Source organism: Prinia subflava, chromosome 8 (assembly GCF_021018805.1).
Source record: "Prinia subflava isolate CZ2003 ecotype Zambia chromosome 8, Cam_Psub_1.2, whole genome shotgun sequence".
In the NCBI taxonomy this organism is placed as follows: Eukaryota; Metazoa; Chordata; class Aves; order Passeriformes; family Cisticolidae; genus Prinia; species Prinia subflava.
In genome coordinates, this window is record NC_086254.1 from 18996862 (window position 1) to 19017949 (window position 21088).

Consider the following 21088-nt stretch of genomic DNA (forward strand, 5'->3'; position numbering starts at 1 on the left):
GCCTTGGCTCGATCCAATTGTTGCTATTTTTCCCGGCTGTGCCTGAGGAGCTGGGTGGGCAGGTGCCCGGGGCGCACCAGCACATCCATCATCCCCGCGGCACGAGGGCGGCGGCAGCCGTGAGCCACAGTTTCCATCTGAGTCCCAGTTTCCACTGCCGTCCCACACCTCCAGCAGCCAGAGCAGAGCCCAGGCACTCAGCTCCCACCGGGATGCTCAGCCGAGCCCTGGCACCCCTTCCAGCACTCCAACCCCACATCTGTGGATGGGTTCCCCGAGGGTTTCCTTCTGCATCTATATGGAGCTGAACAGGAGAGACCAAACCCAGCCATATTACCCTAAAATTTTTTTAAATCCCCGAGTCCAAAGATATTTATGAGATTTTGTTTCCATCCCTGCTCTAAGCCAGTCAGGCTCTGGGAAATGACGCACGCTCTCCCCACAGGGAAGCGGAGCTGCTGGTGTTCCCAAAGCTGCTGACCCCGGGGAGCCCCATCCCTGCACAGCCCCCAGCTCTCCTGCCCGCCCACCCTGCTGTGCCTGGCTCCACCAGTCCTCTCCCCCCTGGACATCGCAGGGCATGGGGTAGGAGAGACCCAGCACCCTGCAGGTCCCTGCTCACCCTCTGCACCCCAAACCCCAGCTGTGGCAGCCCCCCAGAATGAACTGGGAGCATGCAGGGGAGGGAGGACTCATGGGAGCTGCCCGGCTGCATCCCTCGCACCCGAAGGTGGTGACAGCTCAGTTCAATCTCTGCCGTGTGTGGCAGAGGGGGAAGGCTGTGAGGAGCCGCTGTCTCATGTGGGAGAGAGCACCCGGCACCGTGTCAGCTCAGCCAAATTAAAAATACTCCTGCAGCCCCCGGGCTGGTGCCTTGACGGGCGGATCTGGCAAGGACATGGCCTGCGGGATGTGCAGACACTGAAGGGACATGGGGAGGAGGAGGAGGTGTTCCCACGCAGAGAAGGGGATGGGACACACTCTGGGGGACCCCAGTATTTCCCAGCTGTGTCCCAGCTCCCCTGCACAACTCAGGGTACACAGGGGGGCTGTTTCTCCTCTGCTGGGGGTGCCCTTCCACCACCACTATGGGAACAAAGACTGGCTCCAACACGCTCAGGTTCTTGTGGAGGGGCTTGGATGGGCAGCGGGCCATAGAGAGGGAACCATGGGGTGCTACTAGAGAAGCTCCCCAACTTGCTGGGACCCCCCCCCACACCCCAGAGCCACTGCCAGCTTGCAGGATGCAGCCTCGTGCCTCGTTTCCCTGCACAGCCTTGTCACAACCTTCAGCTGCGTGACTGCAGCTGGCAGGGAACAAGCCTTGAAATAAACTCAGATGACATTCCTGCAAACTCTGGACATGGCCACAACAGGATTACTGAGCTGGGCTGGGGAGGCGGGAGAGCTTGCTCATCTCTCCCCGCCGGCGACCCCAGCTCCGGGCTGAGGCTTCTCTGAGCAGCAGCTGAGAAGGGCAAAGCCCTTTTGTCAAGGAGCAGAAGCAGGGACAGGGTGATCTCGCTCCCTGGGCTTCCTCCAGTCCATGCACCTGGTCCTTGGGAGGCAGCTCGGCTGCATCTTGTTCCCCAGGAGCTATAGGGACCTTCACCCCACAGCACTGATATCAAAAACAGCTGCTGAGGAGCAAAACTGGGTATCAGTCTTGCTCTATAGAGCATCTTTTCCTCTCTTGCCCACAAGCATTGAGCCCAACTCCCTTTGGATTTTAATTCCCAATGCTCCCCATCTGCAAGGTAATGATCTGAAAAACCAGCATTTAGGGATTCTTCCCCCAGCAGAGATTCCAATCAGCTCAGTGTCCCCTGTGTCACAGCCAGCAGTGCTGCCAGGCTGGTACAGCCCTGCCAAGACCCCACCAGCCTCTGCCACAGGTCCTGAGGGGCTCAGGAGGGATGTGGGCTGCTCCTGACTGGAGGCAGCAGAAAGGAGGTGGCAAGCACTGAATCCTGATGTGGGCTCCACTGCCCACAGCCCTGCCCACCCCTCCCTGGGTGGTGGGGGAGAGGGCTGGGTCCTCCTGAGAGATGGAGAGCTCAGGAGTGCACTGGAGCCCCTGATCAGTTCAGCCTTTATTCTGGACACCGTTTAAATTGTAAAAATTGCAGCCAAGTCCAATTCATTACAGCTGAGGAATGGCTGACAGAAATGAAAAGGGAGAAAAGCTCCTCAGATTGATGCTTTCTCACTATTCCAGTGAAATAACCAATTTGGAACAAATTAGGGGCTCCCGTCTCCACCAGCCTTTTGAATTGCCTCCAAGCCAACGCACATTTTTCATAGTGCAGCGTTTCTTCCATTAGCAGTGAAAATTAATGATTTCTATTATTGAAGCACCTGAAGGCAGGTGCCTCCCTCACACAGCCGGGGCTGGGCTGGCACTGAGCCCCCAGAGAGCCAAGAAGACCCACGAGAAGACAGACAGGGCTCGGAGGGGATAAATGACATGGCCAGGGCCACCTGGTAGGTCAGTGGCAGAGCCAGGCTCCAGCCCGTGGCCAGCCCTGCTGGGCTGTTCCCTCTCAGCGGTGCCATCCCAGATGTGCCAGAGCACTGCACACAGACCACCATGGTGATGCCTAAACCACTGCCTGTGACAGTGTCACAGCTGTCCCCAAAACCCCCCTAAGCAGTGAAACCATGTGGGCTTCAGCCAGTCCCAGCTTTGTTTGGGTAAGGGGAAAAGGGGAAATTACCCCAAGGGCACCCACCAACTCAGACTCCAGGAGGGCAAGTCCTGCGGGACCAGGAGGGCTTTCAAACCCCAATCCACTCACATATTTCCCCTCCCAAGTTTTAGAGAGACCAAAGCCCTTCGCCTCTCCTTGCCTGCTCTCTGCTCCCAGCATTATTCCCTGAGCACAGCTCCCCATCAGCTGAAGCACACAACAACCCCCCTGCAACCACGGCTGCCCCACGGCCAGGATGGTCATGCCTAGGGTTTGGAAGATGACCCACATCTGTCATTATTTTTAAATTAGATTTTTATTTCCTACCTCTAGTATTTCATTGTAATTTCCGCCACTCCCACCCAGGCCATGCTAATATAATCACTCTGGAGGAGAGTGGGAGCAGCCAGCCCACTCCTTCCAACATCCCGCTCGGGAAAGGCAAAAAAAAGCAATCTGCTAAATCCCCAGCCCCTGCAGTCATTACAAGCTCAGGGACATCAGGTGGGTGCTGAAACAAAGCATCAAAGCCTCAGTGCCGCCAGCACCTGCCAGGAGCATCGGCACTGAAAAACTTCGAAAAAAAAAAAAGTTCACATTTGCTCAAAATACTTGTTAACAGTTCATTACTGCAGCAAGGTGAGGCATAATTAAAAGTGGACTAAAGAGATTTGTGAATTATATCCTCGCCTTGATGTTGGAGACACAGTGATATTTTCTAGCCCACATCATCCTGGAGGTCAAGATTAGATGACAGCTTGGTCTAAAAATACTCTGAAGGGGAGGCTGAGGCTGCTGGAGGAGGTCAGAGCCCCCTATGCCCCTCCACAGTGTTGCTCAGGGTTGAAACCAGGAGACAGATGTGTCCCCCAGGACATTGCTTGGAGCAAGGCTCAGTAATAAAAACAACTGCTGCATTCACAGGGAAATTCACCCAAAACAACCACAGGGAAATCTCAGTCCCACCGTCTGCCAAAGACCCCCAAAGCCAAACCCAGCAGCTCAGTGGGGTCAGGCTCCCCACACTGTCACCCCCACAGCTCCCAGGAGGGCTGGAATCACCAGGAAAGCACCATCCAACCCCCACGGTCTTCCACCTGGAGCAACAAGGTCCTGGCATGGGAATCATCAGCGAGCTCAAGACATTGTGGGGTCAGAATTGAAGCTTTGGTGGCTATTCAAGGTTTCCTCCTTATCCAAGGCCACACAGTGAAAAGCAAGCTCTGGGGCTGGAGTTTTGTTTGTCTTCGAAGCCTGCTTTGCCTGACGAGTATTCCAGATAAATATCCCGAGTAGTGTTACGAGTTCCAGAGAGACAGGGAAAGACATTTCAGGGAAAAGACTGTGTTTCAAACTATTAGAAAAATTAAACTCTCCCAGCTGGGGCCAGCTTGGGAGCCAGGCACCCCAACATAGGCACCTGACATGTGCCAGGCTAACAACATCCATGTTCCTGGCCTGACTGCTCTCGGGCAACCACAGGACCCACAAGCACATGCCAGCCACACGTTACCAGGCATGCCCATACCTACATGGATGTGCACAGCACACGCACACACATGGAGAGAAGGGGCACCAGACCCACTGCTGCCAGCAGCCAGGGACCACGCTCCCTCCCCAGCACAAAGTTAACGCTGATAATAACAAATCCACTGAAATTACCAGCCCCAAATCCACATGAAAAAGGTCCTAGAGCAGCGTCACGATCTGTTTGCTGCCTCTGCTCTGCTTCCAAGCCCGGCCACGGAGCTCCAGCCCCGGCCACCCTCGCAAGGACGCTGCTCTCCCCCAGCCTCACATCACACAAAAAAGCATCGAGCATTTGCATGGCAGGTGCAGCACAAACACAAGTTGGAGCTGACACCCAGACAAAGAGCAAGGGCAAAATCCAGCCCCGTCAGCACACAACCTTTTCCCTCCTCTGTTCTGCAGCCCTGGGAAAAATCAATAAGATGCAGTGAGTCAAACTCAGCTTGAATCCCGTAAGTAATTAGGATTAGCAGGCTGGGAGCCGAGGGAACAGGCTGCCTGTGTGCTGGGCGGGGAGGGACCATTTTGTGGGTGTAGGGTACAGCCTCAGCTGATGCAAATAACACGAGCAGCTCTTCAACGGGGTTTTCAGGCAGAACGGCAATAAGGAATGGGAACGACATGATTCGCTTAGAAACAAGAAAATCTCATGAGGGTAATTTGGGGTGCCCAAGCCCTGCTGGGAACAGGATGGGGACCCCACAGGTGAATCAATAGTTGAGTTTGATGCCGAGCCCATTCCCAGCCCCTCACTGTGAGCCCAGGCTCCTTGAGTACCGCTTATTCCCGGCGTTCTTTCCCGGCAGTAAATAACCCACCTCAGTGTTTCACTATTTGGAGTTAACTTAGTGGCCAAAATCGCAAAGTGGAGAAGAGACCCTCCCCACACGCACAGTCTGCGCAGAGCTCCCGGCAAAATAAGAACCAATTCGGTGTGTTTCTGTCCATAAAGGACAGCTCGGACGCTGAGAAGTGCCCTTTCCTCCAGCTGAAGGAAGCCGGCAGAAGACGGGAGTGCTCAAACCGGCGCCGTGCGGGGAGCGGTAGCCCCGGGACAGCGGCGGGGTACCCCGGTACCCCTCCCCGCAAACCCCACCGGCCCCCCGACCCCGCTGCATCCCCGAGCGGCGGCTCCGCCAGCAGCGAGCCGGGGGATGAAGGCGCGATGGAGGGGAGAGAGATGAAAGGCGACAGGGAAAGATGAGGCTGCGGGAAAGTTGCGTTTCACCCACCTAGAAGCATTTTGGATGCGGCTGCGTCGCCTCCGCGCTGCTGGTGCCTCCCGCTCGCCGGGCAGAGCTGCGGGCAGGGCCGGGCGGGCGCACCCCCCGCTCCCGCCGCCCCTCGCCCCGCGTCCGGCCCCGCCTCGGCCCCGCAGGAGCGCGGGGGAGAAGCTGCCGGAGCTGCCGGGTATCGGCGTGGAAATGGGCGGGGGGACCGGGCGCTCCCCCTCCCCGCAGAGCCGCCCCCGCGCCGGGGCTGCCCGAGCCCCCAAACTTGGGGAGAGGGGAGGGGAACCCTCAAAGCCCCCGCTGCACCTCCGGAGAGTCCTCTAAGGCCACCGCTTAGGGGGCACACGTGCAGAAATGTCCCCTGGGTCTGCACGGCCGGGTTTGCTCGGAGAGGGGAGGCTCAGCGGCAGCCACACACCCCGACCCTTGGGAAAGGCTCGCCGGTGGCAGGGACTGCCTGTCCCTGCCTGGTGACCGCGGCCGTGGGTCCCTGCTCCCCTCAGCCCCAGCCCTGAGTGCTGGAAGCACACAGGGTGTGACCCAACCGTGTCATCGGCTTGTGGGGTGACACGAGGGGACACGGGCAGCCTGGCCAGGGTGGGGTGCTCATCTCAGTCCCCCATGATCGGGGTTTTCACGAGCCCAGGGCCCACTGTCCTCCCCATCACTGCATCAGCAAAGGCTGTGGCAGTTGGGCTCCTCATGGCAGCACCTTCTCTGTGCTGATTTTTGACTTCTCGGGAGGTAAGGCTCATGACTTGCTCACATTGCTGCCCTTTAAGAAGGGAAATTATGAAAAACCTGCTTGTGAAAAGGGGAAACAGTCACCTCCCCTGCCTCACTGAACAGGAGACAAGAACAAGGAAGGAATTAAATATTTTTCTCGAGTCAAACAATATAAGGAGTTGGGCAGAAACCGCTGGGCCATAAGCAGAATGAAAATTAACATGCTAAACCATGAGATGCTTGAGTCCCTTCCCATGTGCTACACCCAGACTAGGCACTTTTGGGGTAAATTACAGAATTTTGGTGCACTGAAAAGCACTAAAGCCATCAGGGCCCCTCTGGGAGCTGCTACTGGGCCAGGACACAGCATGGATCTTTCCCCCAGACTTCACCCTGGCTCGGCTGGCACCGGGGCAGCACTGGCAGAGCCCCGGGCAGGGTGTTGCTGTCAGGGTCGTTAACAGCAGCGGTAAGTTTAGCCGGGGCACTCGCTAATCCGGGATTGACAGCTGGCCCCGCACGCCTGGCCCGGCCTCCTGCAGGCTATTTAAACCCGATATTAATTTGTTTAATGTCATCAGCAGTTTGGCGTTACAGCAGAGGGAGCTGGAAATGTAAAGACTGGGAGGAGCAGGGGGCTGACCACTATACCATGGCTGTTTACCTTTCCTCGGGATAACCACAAGCCGTGAGCAAACCTGGCATCTCCTGACCTCCAGCCCCTCTGGCAGGGACCAGCTGGGCCGATGGACAGCCCTGACCCCCCGCTCCATCCCCCATTTGCCCTCAGCCCTGACCAGCCCCTGCAGTTCTACCCAGCAATTCCCTCAATAAATCCTCTCCCAGCTGCAGCTCCTGCTGCATTTATCCCAGCCAGGGCTGAACGGGACACGGAGGGGGGTGGGAGGGAGGAACGGCGGTGCGGGATGCCGCACTTTGTGACCGAGCCTTTGAGGCCAGCTGGAGCAGAGGCTAATTGCAGGTGCTGATTACAGCCCCTGCCATTAACGCCTCCGGCGCTCCCTGCCCAGCCCAGCGGATCGCTGGAATTTCCCAGCTCTGCAGTGTGGGTCCGTCCGGTGCATAACTTGCTATATTTGTCCGTGTACCCCAGAGCTGGCATAGGGCAGCAGCACAAACCCTCCCAACAGGGTCCAGACCCACATCCCCCTCCCAGTGGTGCTGCCAGCTGCCTCAACATCCCCGGGAGCAAAGCCCGTGGCTGCAGCTCCCTGCAGCCTCCACTATGGGATGGAGCTGCTGAAGAATCTACCCCGGAGTGGCCCAGGGGCCATGACAACCAGTTCTACCATCCCGTGGGAGGCACTAAAAAAACCCCAGAGGCAACACGGGTCAGGTGCCACAGCCCCTCGTGGTCACCACTTTCCAACACAGGTTGAGATCCACATGCAGGGCACTGATGGCCGAGTGTCCCGGGAGTGTGGGGATGGAACCAGAGGGTGAAATGGCCCCAGGCCCCGGCCCTCAGCTCGTCACACACATCCCGGAGAGGCAAATCCCAAACACTCATTAGGAGGGGGAGGCATTTGCCAGCAGCTGCCTAGAGCCAGGCTTGCTTGGGCAGGTCTGCTCGAATCCTGCCTGTGGCTTAAAGAATGAGGGAGGGCAGGGAGAAGGGGAGGGTGCTCGGGCTCAGTTGGGGCACCAGTGTCACCAGTTCACTGGGTTCTTTGTGACCACAGACTCCAGGAACCACAGCAGAGGGATTACTCGGAACCCTACTGAGGGCAGTGTTAAATTCTTTGCTGGCTGAGGGACATCCAGAACTGGCTCTGCCCAGCCTTAGACTTCAGAGGCAGCCTGGCAAATAGTGACCAGAACTGGGCAGTGAACCCATCAGTAAAGGAGGAGGGAGACGGGATAAAAGCCCAGCCAGAACTGCTCCCCTGCCCGAGTCTGCTGAGCCTTCCAGAGCCACTCTGGCTGGCTTTGTTCACCGAGGATTTAGGGTATAATTTGGGGGTGAAAGACGCCAGATAGGATCAAGACTGATACACCTGGAGAATGTGTATCAGTTTTCTTCTGCTCTGTAACTTGAGCCCCATCAGAAGCAGAAGGCTCCGGCTGAAGCAGCCGCCGGCGGTTCATCCCTGCCGGGCCAGGAAGGCAGGCGCTGACCTTTCCTGCTCCTGAGTTTGCTCAGGATTAAGGTAACATATTTTAAGGGCTGAATCCTCCTCCCCCGGGGGGCTTCCCACACAAAGAGAATGGGGTTTGTGGCTCACAGTCCCCCCATGACCCCCCCGATAAACAGAGACTTGCCAAACTGCTGCGTTCACAGTATCCACACAGATCCATTTATTTTAATTATTTCTCAGTTTTTTTAATGAATCCTTCCTGCAGATTTCTGCTTTTAGGCATTTAAAAGGAGCAAACTTGGGAGCTATGTGTCAGTGGAGGGGTCTGGTGACTCTAGGGGACACACAGCCCCAGCTCTGCCCCCCAAGGATGAGCCAAGGTGGGCAGGGCTTTGGGAAGGGAGCCTGTGCCTGCCACCTTCATCATCTTTCCCAGGGAGATGGCTAATTACAAAGGCATCCAGGACAGGTCTGTGAATAGGGTGGAGAAATTGGATGACCTAAAAAAAATTAATTATCAAGAAAAGGGGTGGAAATTACATCTGGAAACAGTTTCAGAGAGAGAGTGTAAGATTTTCCATCTAATTGAGGAGGGCCCTCCTGGAAGGGACAGGGCAGAGGGTTCCTCTTTGCCACCACACTTTGGTTCCCCCTAGCCCAGTGCAGATTTCCTGGGGGGCCTCAGGGCCCATCTGGAGTTTGGCATGGAAACCAACTACCCAAAATCTTCTGGGTGTTTAATTAGCCAGGGGTGATGCTGTGTCTGGTCTTGCCCATCAGGTTCCTGCTTAGCTTTGGCTCCTCAGGGGCTGCTGGTGCCCAGGGAGCTCATCTGGGCAAATGCTCCGGTGCCACAGCACAGACCACACCGAGACACTCCAGCTGGCACGGCAATGGCCAGGTAAATGAAACCATTCCTCATAAATCTGTGGCTGTACAAAATACCAAAGGTGAGCTGGAGCAGTGTTGTGGGCAAGCTGTCCAAAAGCAGTGATAACTCAGGGGCATGAAAAAGGAAGGGAACTGAATTTGCAGGCAGAGGCAGCCCTGCTCCAACTGCTCCAGCAGCTCCAACAGCTCCAACAGATCCCACTCACATGCTCCAAAAGCAGAGAGTTGGGGGCAGCCCAGGGAAAGGCCACAGTCCTTGTGCTGGAAGGACACGTGGCTACGAACAGTCCCTCGTGGCCAGCTCATCCAGAGCTCTGCACCCCTCTGCTCAGCATCACCAGCTCTCCCAGCAGCACAGGACCAGAGAGCAGCCCCTGGATCCCTGCTCCCAATCCCAGGCTGTGCACAAGGCTCCAAAAGCCAGAATCCCATTTTCTCCCTCTGCACACCCGCACTGACACCACGGGGTTACGGAAAGGAGAGCTCGCTCTGGGAAAAGAGGCTGAGGCATGACGAGGGGAGATCATCTCTTCAGAGAAAATTTTATATTGCTTACGACTTACTGTCTGGGAACATAAAACAGTTTAAGCAGCCGACCCTAAATCACAGTGACAGCTCCACACTACCCACAACCCTCTGCTTGCCCTCCCCCAGCTCCCCTCCCCACTCGCCCGGTTCCAAACGCTCGCTCCTCCCGTGTCCCCGGGCGAGAGCACACGCGTGTGCACACACACACACACACAGAGGCACAGCGGGCACGGAGAGGAGCCCGAGAGGGATGAGCTGCGTTTCCACCACTCAGACAAGTCATTTCCCCGTGGCTGTCACCCCTCCGCGGTCCCCCCCGGTCAGTCCCGGTGCTCTCCGGGCCGGTGCCCGGGCACGGGGCGGCCGCGCAGCGCTCGCACGCACAGCCCGGCCCGGCCCGGCACGGCCCGCTCCAGCCAGCGCCTCTAATCCCCAGCGACAGCCGCGGTGCGAGCGGGGAGCTGCGGGATGCAGCTGCGGGATGCAGCTGCGGGATGCAGCTGTGGGGTGCAGCTGTGGGATGCATCTATGGGATGCAGCTGTGGAATGCAGCTATGGGATGCAGCTATGGGATGCAGCTGTGGGGTGCAGCTGTGGGATGCAGCTGCGGGATGCAGCTGTGGGATGCAGCTGTGGGATGCATCTATGGGATGCAGCTGTGGAATGCAGCTATGGGATGCAGCTATGGGATGCAGCTGTGGGATGCAGCTGTGGGGTACAGCTGTGGGGTGCAGCAGGATGTTCCCCTCTCCCCCATGACAGAGCAGGACAGCGGCTGCCCCCGTCCTGAGAGCAGCAGAGCCCCCTGGGGGTGCCGAGATCCCCCCGTGTCCTCAGCCCTTCCGGGGGATGTTTAAGACACAGCAGCCCCCAAGCTCTCCAAACAGGATGGATTTGGATCCAATGCCTGGGATGACCACAAGAACTGGGAGCCTGATCCTGGAGCATCCCCAGTGCTGGGCACCTTCCCTAAGGGGACATCCCCCCATCCCGGGGACATCCCCCCCATCCTGGGGACATCACCCCCATCCCAGGGACCTCACCCCCATCCCAGGGACATCCCCCCATCCTGGGGACATCACCCCCATCCCAGGGACCTCACCCCCATCCTGGGGACATCCCCCCATCCTGGGGACATCCCCCCATCCCAGTGACCTCACCCCCATCCCAGGGACCTCACCCCCATCCTGGGGACATCCCCCCATCCTGGGGACATCCCCCCATCCCAGTGACCTCACCCCCTCCTGGGGACATCCCCCCATCCCGGGGACCTCACCCCCATCCTGGGGACATCACCCCCATCCTGGGGACATCACCCCTATCCCGCGGACCTCAACCCCTGCTCAGAGCTGCTGATGGAGCTCTGGAAAGGCCCCTTCAGGCTCAGAGCTCTCTCAGGACATGCTCACAGTTCAGCTGCTGCTTTGACCATTTTTTCCCCCGCTTAAAATAATTCCCAGGTTTCCTCTTCCAAATGTGCTGAGCTGACGCTACATGGGAAATTGTGAAATATTCCTACATGTTCCTCGTTGTTCTTAATCCACTTCTAATTAATGTCACGTGTGTGGCAGCCCTGAGCTGAGTGGCCCTGCAACACTGTCGAGGCAACTTGACAGCAAACCGACTGGAAGAAAGTGACAGCAAAATCCACGATTAAAGAGGAATGGCTCACAACTGCAGGGCTTAAAAATAGCACGAGGCAATTTCCTACTGATTTGGGGGAAAATAGCCACTGCCAGCAGCTCAGCACAGCCTCTGCCAGCAGCACATCAGTGGCACCCTGACACTCCCATGGCCCTGGCAGCCCCCATCAGCCCACACAAAGATGATACTTGATATATTTTATCAGACCTTGATATATTTTGGTTTGGTCTCTATATTTCTAAAGGCAAAGCCCTTCCATGGATGCAGCTGGAGCATCCACCTGAGCACCCAAGCCCCTGCCATGGGAGGCTCCCACCTCTTCCATGCTCCAGCAGCACAAGAAAAGCCCTGAAGCTTCTCTGTGTCATTTTATGACCAAGAGTTTAAATTTTAAGGATCTTTTTAGAATAAGTGTGTCAGGGAAAAATATCCCTGAAGCTCTGACCAGAACTGGGGTGCAGAGCCAGAGGTCAGAGTCCTGGTGGGGAAGGCTCCACACCACAAAAACCTTCCAGCCAAAGCTGACCACTAATCAATTCATTTTCTATTCGAAGTTACTGACTCAATAAAATCAGAGATTAATTATGATGCAGTTATTAATCCACAGAAAGCTGAGGATTTGGAGAGGGAGCATTTTTCTCTGGATTCATGGGCCAGCATGAAGTCGATGTGCAGAGTCTGGGCTCATGTGCTCACACCTCTCACATGATGCCCACAGAGCCTTTTCCCCACAGAAATGGTGGGGGTTTTTTGTAGAAAAAGAGCATTTAGTGAAACAGTGCTTTCCTGCCCATTCCCAGTGGCAGGGGTAAATCTCTCCCCTTCTCAGCCTTCCAAGCTCTGCACCCAGGAGCCCCAAGGGACACCCCTGCACCCCATCCCTATGCCCCAACAGGAAGGGAGAAGAGTGAGCAGGGGGAAGGAAAATGTACAATTACCCAACTGAGCTGCTTCAAATTATTCCTGATCCCAGCCAACATCTTTAAGACATGAAAAAACCATTATATTTCTCCCACTGAGATTCCAGGTTATTCAGATCTGATCTGAAAAGCTATTTTTGTTCATCTTTGCTCACAGCTGAAGGGAGCAGCCAAGGCCAATGGAGCAGGAGGACTCCGTATGTTTGTCCTTCATAAATTCACAGAAGCTGAAAATCTGAACCCTGGTGCTGCTTGGGCACAAGGTATTGATCAGCAGCTGGCAGATGCAGGGTCTGTCCCAGCCAAATGTTAAATCTCCTTTAGCACTTAGGCTGGGCATAGATTCCCAATCTCCCATTAGGAAGTATGGGAGAGCCCGATGTGCTGCCAGTGTACCCAGTGATGGGCACTGTGAAGTGGCTCCCGTGCCAGCAGGATACTGGTCTGTCCCTGCTAAATTTGTCCAAAAAACCCCAAAAGCAGGAGAGCAGCAAACTGCTGCAGGAGGTAAGGAGGAAGCAAGAAAAAACAATTTTTCCTCTGGCGTTGCTGGAGCAGGCACCAAGGCTGGGTAGCTGGGAGCTCCATCAAGGGCAGATGTGAGAAAGTGCCAGCTCCAACCTAGTGGTGACATGACTGCTGCACCCCGATTAGTCCCAATTAGACCCTAATCCTACATGTTTGCAAATTATTTAAATCAATACCTCGGGATTATTGCAGACAAAGCCCCACTGAACATGGCTGAAACGGATTGGCACCCTGAACAGCTGAAAGGCTGTGACAGCAGCGAGGCAAGGAGGAGGGAAAGCAGCTGAGCAATGAGGTGCCAGGGCACACAGAGCAGGGGCATGGAAAAGGAACACGGCCCAGGATCACGGAGCAGCATCATGGAGTGGGATCACACACCCGACAGACTGCCCGGGGTGAGACCCCCCAGGTCCCCTCCCTCTGCTGCTCTCCACCCCAAGGCACGACTTTCCCAGGTGCTGCTCTGGGTGGTTTCAGGAGTTGTCTCTCAGCAGGGCTCTCCCAGACCAGCAGAGAGAACAATCACAGACTCCTTGGTCAGTGCAACAGGCGACGGCCCAGCCTCAGGCACCGTGACCCCAGCTCTGCAGGAGCCATTCAAGGGGAGTGGGTTCCCTGCCAGCTGCCAAAATCAGGGAGTTCATCTGGAACCCCCTGTGAAACCCAAGAAAACCCCACCAGCAGCTGCCAGCCCCCCCTGACTCCCGGAGCAGCCCAGGCTCCCCCAGGGTCCCCATGTCCCCTGCCGGGGGCCCCGCTCTCTGCTGCAGGCCCAGTGATGCTGAAGCTGTCACAGCGATTTCTCTGCTCATCTCAAACCTTTCTGCTCCCAAACACGCATGGACAGACACTGCAGCAGATAATTGGGAGAACCAGGACCTTTCCCTTTGCAAGGAACTGTTGTTCCAGGGCTGTGTTGCCAAGGGGGGGTGACAGCACCAGGCAACCCCAGAGTGAGGGGGGTGACAGCACCGGGCAGCCAGGGAGAGGGTCAGGGTACAAAATGCCACGGGGTATTAGAGAGGGGCAAGAGCTTATGACAGCCCCAGGGCACAGCTGCCTCTGGGTGCTCTGGCCCTGCCTTGGCATTCAGTTTGGGGGAACAGCTCAACAACCTCCAAAGCCAGGAAAAGTGGTTTAAGTTGGGCTCAGGGCTTGCGTGAACCCTCCTGGCACAGGAGATGCCTGAACAGTGTGTCCTTCCCATGAACCCTGGCCAAAGGGGTATGAGCTGCTGTCAGCTCAGATTTGCCTGGGAAACCAGAGCCTTGTGCTCCAAAGGAGAGTGCTTCCTGCTGCCTTTCAGGGAGATGTGGGCTGGCAGAGCCCAGAGACAACGCTCTGGTAGCAGCGTGCACGAGCTGTTCTTTACATCCCATGATTTTTTCGAGACATTGGTGGAAAGGACTTTTGGGGAGAGCAAGGGATCAGGGTGTAAGTTCTGAAATGCTCCAGCTCAGCCTGCCCTGTGATGGGAGCCCCAGAAAAGATCGAGGATGAGGGGAAGCAGCAGCCCCCTGGCCATGCCACTGCAGCCACTGGTCCCCATTTCAGGGTGGCTCAGCTTTTCCTGCTCATTCAGCACCAGGTAGTGGTTTGGTTCCCAAGGACTCTGAGAGCAAACTGAGATCTTCTGCGCTCCCTGGGAAATCACAGGCAGTAATTAAATCACTCGTGACCCAGTTGGATGAAAACTGGCATCTGCAGCATGAAAACGTCTTTCATCTGTGAGCACCCTGTATCCAATCACCACCCTCACTGTGATTCCATACAGGACAACAAGGATCTGGGATCTGTCTCACAGAAAGAATGAAACTTATCGCTAATAAGCAATAATTTGTTTTTAAGTTGGGGGCTTTCTGGTACAGAGCTAATGAATGGTAATGACACTGATTAGCATGTTTGCCAGCGACGCTCCTCTGCAGCTTTGCTCTGCGAGATTCCAGCAATCGCAGCCTGCGCAGGAAGAGCAGATCCGAGGAGCCAGAGGGGAATGGGAGACTGAGAGGTGGCTGGGAAGCTGCCTTTGATGCAGCTGTAGATGTCAGCATGAGACAGAGATTCCAGCCCAGAGGAACATCCCATCTTTGTCTAACTCAATTATTTCATTTAATCCACTGTCTAACCTCCCAAGACTCCCCCAGTGCTGACATGCCACTGGAGACTCGTGTTAGCCATTCCTATTTGAGGGCTGTGCCAGGCTGAGCCCAGCCCCAGAGCAGGCAGCTGCCCAAGAAGGGGTGAGTGCTCCCAGGACTGCAGGCAGATGCATTTTCTCAGCACCCAAAGGTGCAGGTCTGGCTGGTGAAGGGCTCCTGGAGCAGTGTGATGAGGCAGGGCAGGGCTTCCCCAGCACCCCATGGCCCTGCCAGCCCTGCCTGTGCCCTCCTGCCCATGCCCTGCAGCCCAGCCAGGAGCTTGTCCTGCACTTGTCCTCAGCTCGCTGGGACAAGGCAGACAGGGCTGGTCCCCTTTGCATTTTGGGGGGACGCACATGGCACCAAGAACCCCCAGTGCCAGTGGCACGATGGGTGCAGAGGGGACACAGGAGTCGCATCAGTCCATTCCCTGCAGCCCAGGGTCACGCCCCAGGAGGCTGGGAAAGGCTCACAGTGACAACACTGGAAGTGACATTTTTAACCAAAAGTGCAGGGAAAGGTCAGCTCCAGTGGGAACAGGAGGGAGAGGGAGGCGCAGGGAGCAGCTGCTGCCTGCAATTTCCCCACATAAGCAGATCAGAGCCCTGTGCATGCAGAGTGGAGCATGTGGGGCAAACAGCACGGGGCCCCAGGGATACGACACTGGCAGAGGTCAGGGACGGTGCAGAGGCACAAAGAGCAGCCTGGCATGCTCCAAGATTCTTTGGCTCAGTAGGAAATGCATCCCTGGACAGCCTCCCGTCAGGCCAGGTCGAGGGGAGAAGCTGGAAGCTGCAGGCTGGAATTTATGAGCCCTGTCCCCATTAAAATAGCCGGCGATATTTCCATCTGTCAGTAATGTTGATGAAGGGACCTGCTCCTTTGCATATCCCAGGCCTTACCCAAACAAAACCAGCACCAGTCAGGGTAGGATTTGGCACACACATGACTATTGCCATGCTAGGAATTTATGGCTCCAGCCTGCCCAGTCTCTAGTAAGAGCAGGGGCAGGGAACCATATAATCTTTAAGGTCCCTTCCATCCCAAGGCATTCCGTGATTCTATGCAATTCCTTTGGTTTGCTGCTAATGACAAACCCTCACAGCCAAAGGCTCAGGCGGAGCAGGTCAGCCATGGTGACAGGGTGACATTTCTGGGCACGTTTCCCTGCTTTTGTGCATAAAATCTGCAGCAGCCAGCTGGGCCCAGCCAGGTGAATGCTGGCAGATGGCACAGGGGGCAAGTGAGTCCTTGCCCTTGCAGAAGCTCCTGCCCAGCAGCACGGCACCTGCACATGCCAGCATCCCTGCCAGCCCACAGGTGAGAGGCCTCAGCACCAACATCTAAGCAGCATTTTGAATCAAACTCAGCACAGATACAGGAGAAGTGCACAGCAGGAGCCTCGAGGGACACGGTCAGGTCAGCACCTGGAGAGCAGCATCCAGTAGCCCAGCAACTGGCAGCTACTCCAGCCTTGGACACGCACATCCCCGCTGCACAAACCATCTACAGAACTCAAGAAGACACCCACAAAGACAGAGCAGCAGCAACCACGCTTGCACATGGACAGACCCACGTGTGTCCATCCCTCTGCTGCTGCAGTGTGGCCTCTTGGGCCCCAAAAACCACGTGAGGACTAGCAGTGAGCAGCTGGGGGAAGCCCTGCAGTCCAGGTAGACCAGCAAGTGACGAACGCCAAGGACAAAATACAGCACTTCTGATCTTTCCACGAGCCCAACAGAGCAGCTGTGCCAGAGCAAGGGCAGCCTTTGGGCAACCCTGACCTGCTGGGTGGGCTCCTACCTTGGGCCGCTGGCATCTTCCCCTTGTTTAGCTGCTTGAGGCGCTTCTGGTGGGACTTGCCGTTGTAGTGGATCTGTGCCTGCGCAGCCGAGTTGAGCTGGATGTTGCAGACCTCACAAAGTGTGAACGACTGGTGCTTCTTCTCCCGCTTCATGCGCTGCTCGGGCTGGCTGGGTGGGCAGCTGGCCTCCTCCGCCAGCTGCACTGCACTCTCGGGGCTGTGGGATGGGCTCAGGGGTCGCTTCATGCCTGCGGGAGGAAGGACAGACCCACTGTGAGGACAGAGGGACAGGAAGAGGCAGCAGAGCCCAGTACAGGTTCCATGCCTGTGGTGTGTCTGAATCTGGGGGGATCCCTGAGCAAGTGCAACAGCGTTTGGGCAAGACGAGCAGCAGCATTCCCAGGAGTTTAGTGCTGGAGCAGAGAATAACCCACTTCTTCCAAGTTTCCAGCTCTAGACGACACTCCTCGTGTCAGGCCAGGTCTCTCTGTTCACTCGTGGGCAGCACTGAGGGTTGGCCCAAGGCAGAGCTAGGCTGGAACCAATTCTCTGCAGGCAAGAGATTCAGCTGGCAGGACTCGTGTGCGCTGAGGGTGTCCCAGAGCCCGTCCCCACCACGGCAGGAGAACGCCTGGCACTGGCACCATCGGCCACCAGCAGGTGCCTGTGCTGTACGTGAGGCTCTGTGGGACCAACTTGCAGCAGGAGCTGGAGCCCCAGACCCACGCAGCAACACCACAGAGGAGAGCTGCCCATGGAGGGCTGGGGTCAGCCGGGGATAGCCCTCCAGCGGCCTTTGCCTTGCAGGGACACTGTTCCTGCTGCCGACCCCGCGCCGGGGATCGGCGGGACATCCAGAGCAGCCTCGGAGGCGCGAAGGTCACCCGAGCCCCGTGATCCGGTTACCACCTTGGAGCTGGCAGCTGCGGCTGGCAAATACCCGCGGGCACGGCGAGGGGCCAAGGCAGGGGCCGGGGTGTCTGTGGATGGCCAGGCAGGACCCAAGGGTGCCCTGCAGGGATGTCGCTGGCATCCTCGGCAGGGCTGCATGGGGGCCGTGCGGGACTCAGCCGCCCGCCCGCTGCTCGGGCTGCCCGACCGCACCGGGGGTTTGGCTCGGGCTGTCCGGAACCGCGCCGGGCCGTGCCGGTGTGGCCGCCCCACAGCACCCAGCAGGCTCCGAGGGTTCGGTCCTCGGGCCCACCGGGCTGCCGGGGGGGTCTCGGTTCGCTGCAGCCCCGGCTGCGGCCCCGCGGTGGCGCCGCCGCTCCGCGCCCGTCCCGCTGCGGGCGGGAGCCGTGACCGGGAACGGCGGGGACCGGGGGACAGCGGGGACAGGGAAGAACTGCGGGGACAGGGGAACAGCGGGGACCGGGGGAACTGCGGGGACAGGGGGACAAAGGGGAGAGGGACAGAGGGGACAGGGGCGACGGGGACAGAAGGCAGCGCGTTCCCCGTCGCAGGGCGGGTGAGCCCCCCGGGTGAGCACCGCTTTCCTCAGAGGGTCTCGGCCCCATCCCGCTCCTCCCCGCACCCCCGAGGTGGCCACGAGTGTCTCCATCAATAGTCCTGAAAAGGAGCGGGAGGTTTTCCCAGCAGCTGTTAACAGAGCCGGAGGCCTTTCCCAGGATAACCATTAGCAGAGCAACCGGAAAGCAGATCTGGGAGGCGATCAGCACCAGGAATGTGAGCCGGGGCCTCAGGGACGCAGCGGGACACGCTGGTGGGGACACGCCAGCCGGGGCAGGTCGCCGGGTGCCCTTGGCATCCTCCCCCTCCCCGGGTATTTTTAATGCAATTACATCCCAGGACGCAGAGCTAAAATTGGAACATTATGTGGACAAAGTATCCCCAAAGTCTCCCTCGTCTTTAAAACGGGCGCTGCTGTTGCTCTGATTAGGCAGCAGCTCCTGTGCCGGCTCCCGGAGCAGCGTTTGAAGGTCTGTCCTAATTGCACACACACTTGTTGTCTCATTCACTTAATTTCTTCTGAGCCTGTTCTGCTTCTCAGGTGTCAGGGCCACAAACTGGGTGGCTCGTGGCTGGGACAGGTCACAGGACAGGTCATGGCACGTGTGCAGGCTGGCGGTGCCCTGAGTGACGCCTACTTTGGGGCAGATTTCACCTTTTCAGCAAAGAGTTGAGGAACTTCTTTTAGGGTTGGGGGGCTGTTACCTTTCACAGGAGGGAAACTAAGGCAAGGTTAAGTGACCCCTCCAGGGTTACTCAGGGGCTCTGAGCCAAACCCAGCTCAGAGCACAGGGTCACCACATCCCAGCTCCACCACCCATCCCACCCCAGGAGCAATGAGATCGAGCTTTTGTCTCCTCCATGCAGGAGGATCACAAGCAGTTGCCAATTTTTGGGTAGTCTTCCCAAGGGTTCTCCTGGATGGGGGAGATGAGCTGCCACTCCCCCACCACTGCTCAGATTTGACCTGGCTGATCAGCATCAATGACACCTCCCAGGACCCTACAGACACCCTGCCCCTGCTCTTCTTGCTGCCCTCCCCTCAGAGCCAGGGGCTCTGCTGGCCTCACAGGGGTTGTCTCTTTGGTTTCTGATTTTTCTGAAGGAGACCCATGCTGGGCCATGCTTTACTTAGCTCCTGAATGCAAAGCAGACTCCAGAAACCACAGCTTCCTGCACAGGCTGCAGTCATGGAAGTGGCTGTGTGCCCACACATTGTGCTGAAGCAGCATCCCACTGCATCCCACTGCATCCCACCGCATCCCACTGCATCCCACTGCATCCTACTGCATCCCACTGCATCCCACTGCATCTCACTGCATCCCACTGCATCCCACTGCATCTCACTGCATCCCACTGCATCCCACTGCATCCCACTGCATCCCACTGCATCCCACTGCATCCCACTGCATCTCACTGCATCCCACCGCATCCCACTGCATCCCAGAAAAGGCACTGGCTGGGCATGAGATACATCAGCGGGGCAGTGGGGTTCTGGCCAAGCTACAAAATCTTGATGAGAGAATAGGTTTGACACAGGTCAGGTCCTTTCCCTCATTTCCTGTATTCTGAATAACCTGGGGGCAGAGCCATAAAGGCCACCCTGGGCACAGGGAGTGCTGTTATCCCAGCCTGGACAGAGATTCCTATGCACATATGCAGTCTGAACATCTGTGCAGGGACATTCTCTCAGTGTCCTGCCCCAGCAGGGACCCTCATGCTCCCTCCTGCCATCAGCATCAATTTGTGTCCAAGAGACTTTTATTTGGCCTGAACTCAACAGAGGAAACACATAGGACCAGAACCTTTCCCCAAGTCAAACTTTGCCACAGAGCTGAGGGGACCTGGCAACAGCTGATTGAGACATCTCTCCATTCAGAGATATGGGATCAGGGAAAACACCACCTGAACAGAAAGTGCATGAACTTGGCAAGAGAGCAAGAAATCTAAAGGGAAAAAAATCTTACTTGAGTTCACTAGGTTATGTTCTATTGAATCCACCTTCCTTGCCTCCAATTGAGTACACACAACAGTAAATAAAAGCAGCAGAAGTAAAAAAAAGTGTTGGTATGAAAGTGGCCACCAACACTTGTCACAAAATTCCCTCAAACCCCCTAAGGACCAATTTCATGTCCCTGTAAGGATCCTCAGATAAGCCAGAGCTGCCACAGCACCTCACCCAACCCAAACCACTGCATCCCATCATCTCAGCGTTTGCACCATGAAGCAGCTCTGTTACCCTGCCACTGCCATGCATGTTTGCACCAGGAGCCCTGGCTCTGCCCCCCTCCAGAGCCACCAGGCAGCCCCAGACCCCCTGTAGCAGCAGCCCCACCATCCTCCTGCCCCCTCACAGACCCCTCACCACCGGCACAGGCAATTCCCACCCACCCATTTGGGCTCAGCTTACAGCAACGCCTCTTCAAGGCACACCTGGTGCCCCAGCCTGGCACAGGAGGCTCCTACCTGGTGCTGGTGGAGGGGACGCCGAGCCCTTCCCTTGGCACCGCTGAGCCCAGCCGGCTCCTGCCCTTGTGCCACGGCCCTCAGGGCACGGCGGCCGCCCCTACGCCTGGAGAGCTGCAGACACTTGTCTCATATTTCAAGGAGCGTTTCAGATGCGGTTCGATCGCCACTAAATCAGCCCTCATCAGCAGCCTCCGGACGAGACCGGCACGTCTGAGCCGGTGCCTGTGGCTCAGCAAAGCTCCCCGAGAGCCCCGAGCGTCACGCGGGGCAGCGGGCGCCAGCTGGCAGCGGGTGCCACTGGAGGAGCCACCTTGAGCCAAGAGCGGGCGGATGCACCTGACAGCAGCTCTCAGTGACAGGGGAGATGGGGAACGGGGCAGCTCTCGGGGCTGCCTCGATGGCTGGGCCCCGAGGATTCC

The 21088-nt window shown here is 57.2% G+C and overlaps 1 protein-coding gene across 3 annotated transcripts in view; it reads right to left on the reverse strand.

Moving 5' to 3' along the window:
- Nucleotides 1-20878, reverse strand: part of ZNF385C (zinc finger protein 385C) — a 44616-nt gene extending 23738 nt beyond the window's left edge. For 2 of the 3 annotated variants that reach the window (XM_063403864.1, XM_063403863.1), the window contains exons 1-2: nt 20667-20878; nt 16730-16978 (exon numbers count right to left, since the gene is read on the reverse strand). In XM_063403864.1, the coding sequence (XP_063259934.1) occupies nt 16730-16976 (247 nt within the window). In that variant the 5' untranslated portion in view covers nt 16977-16978; nt 20667-20878. The remainder of the gene's footprint in view (nt 1-16729; nt 16979-20666) is intronic. The other variant, XM_063403866.1, reaches the window with a different exon arrangement.
- Between the last annotated feature and the right edge of the window lie 210 nt (nt 20879-21088).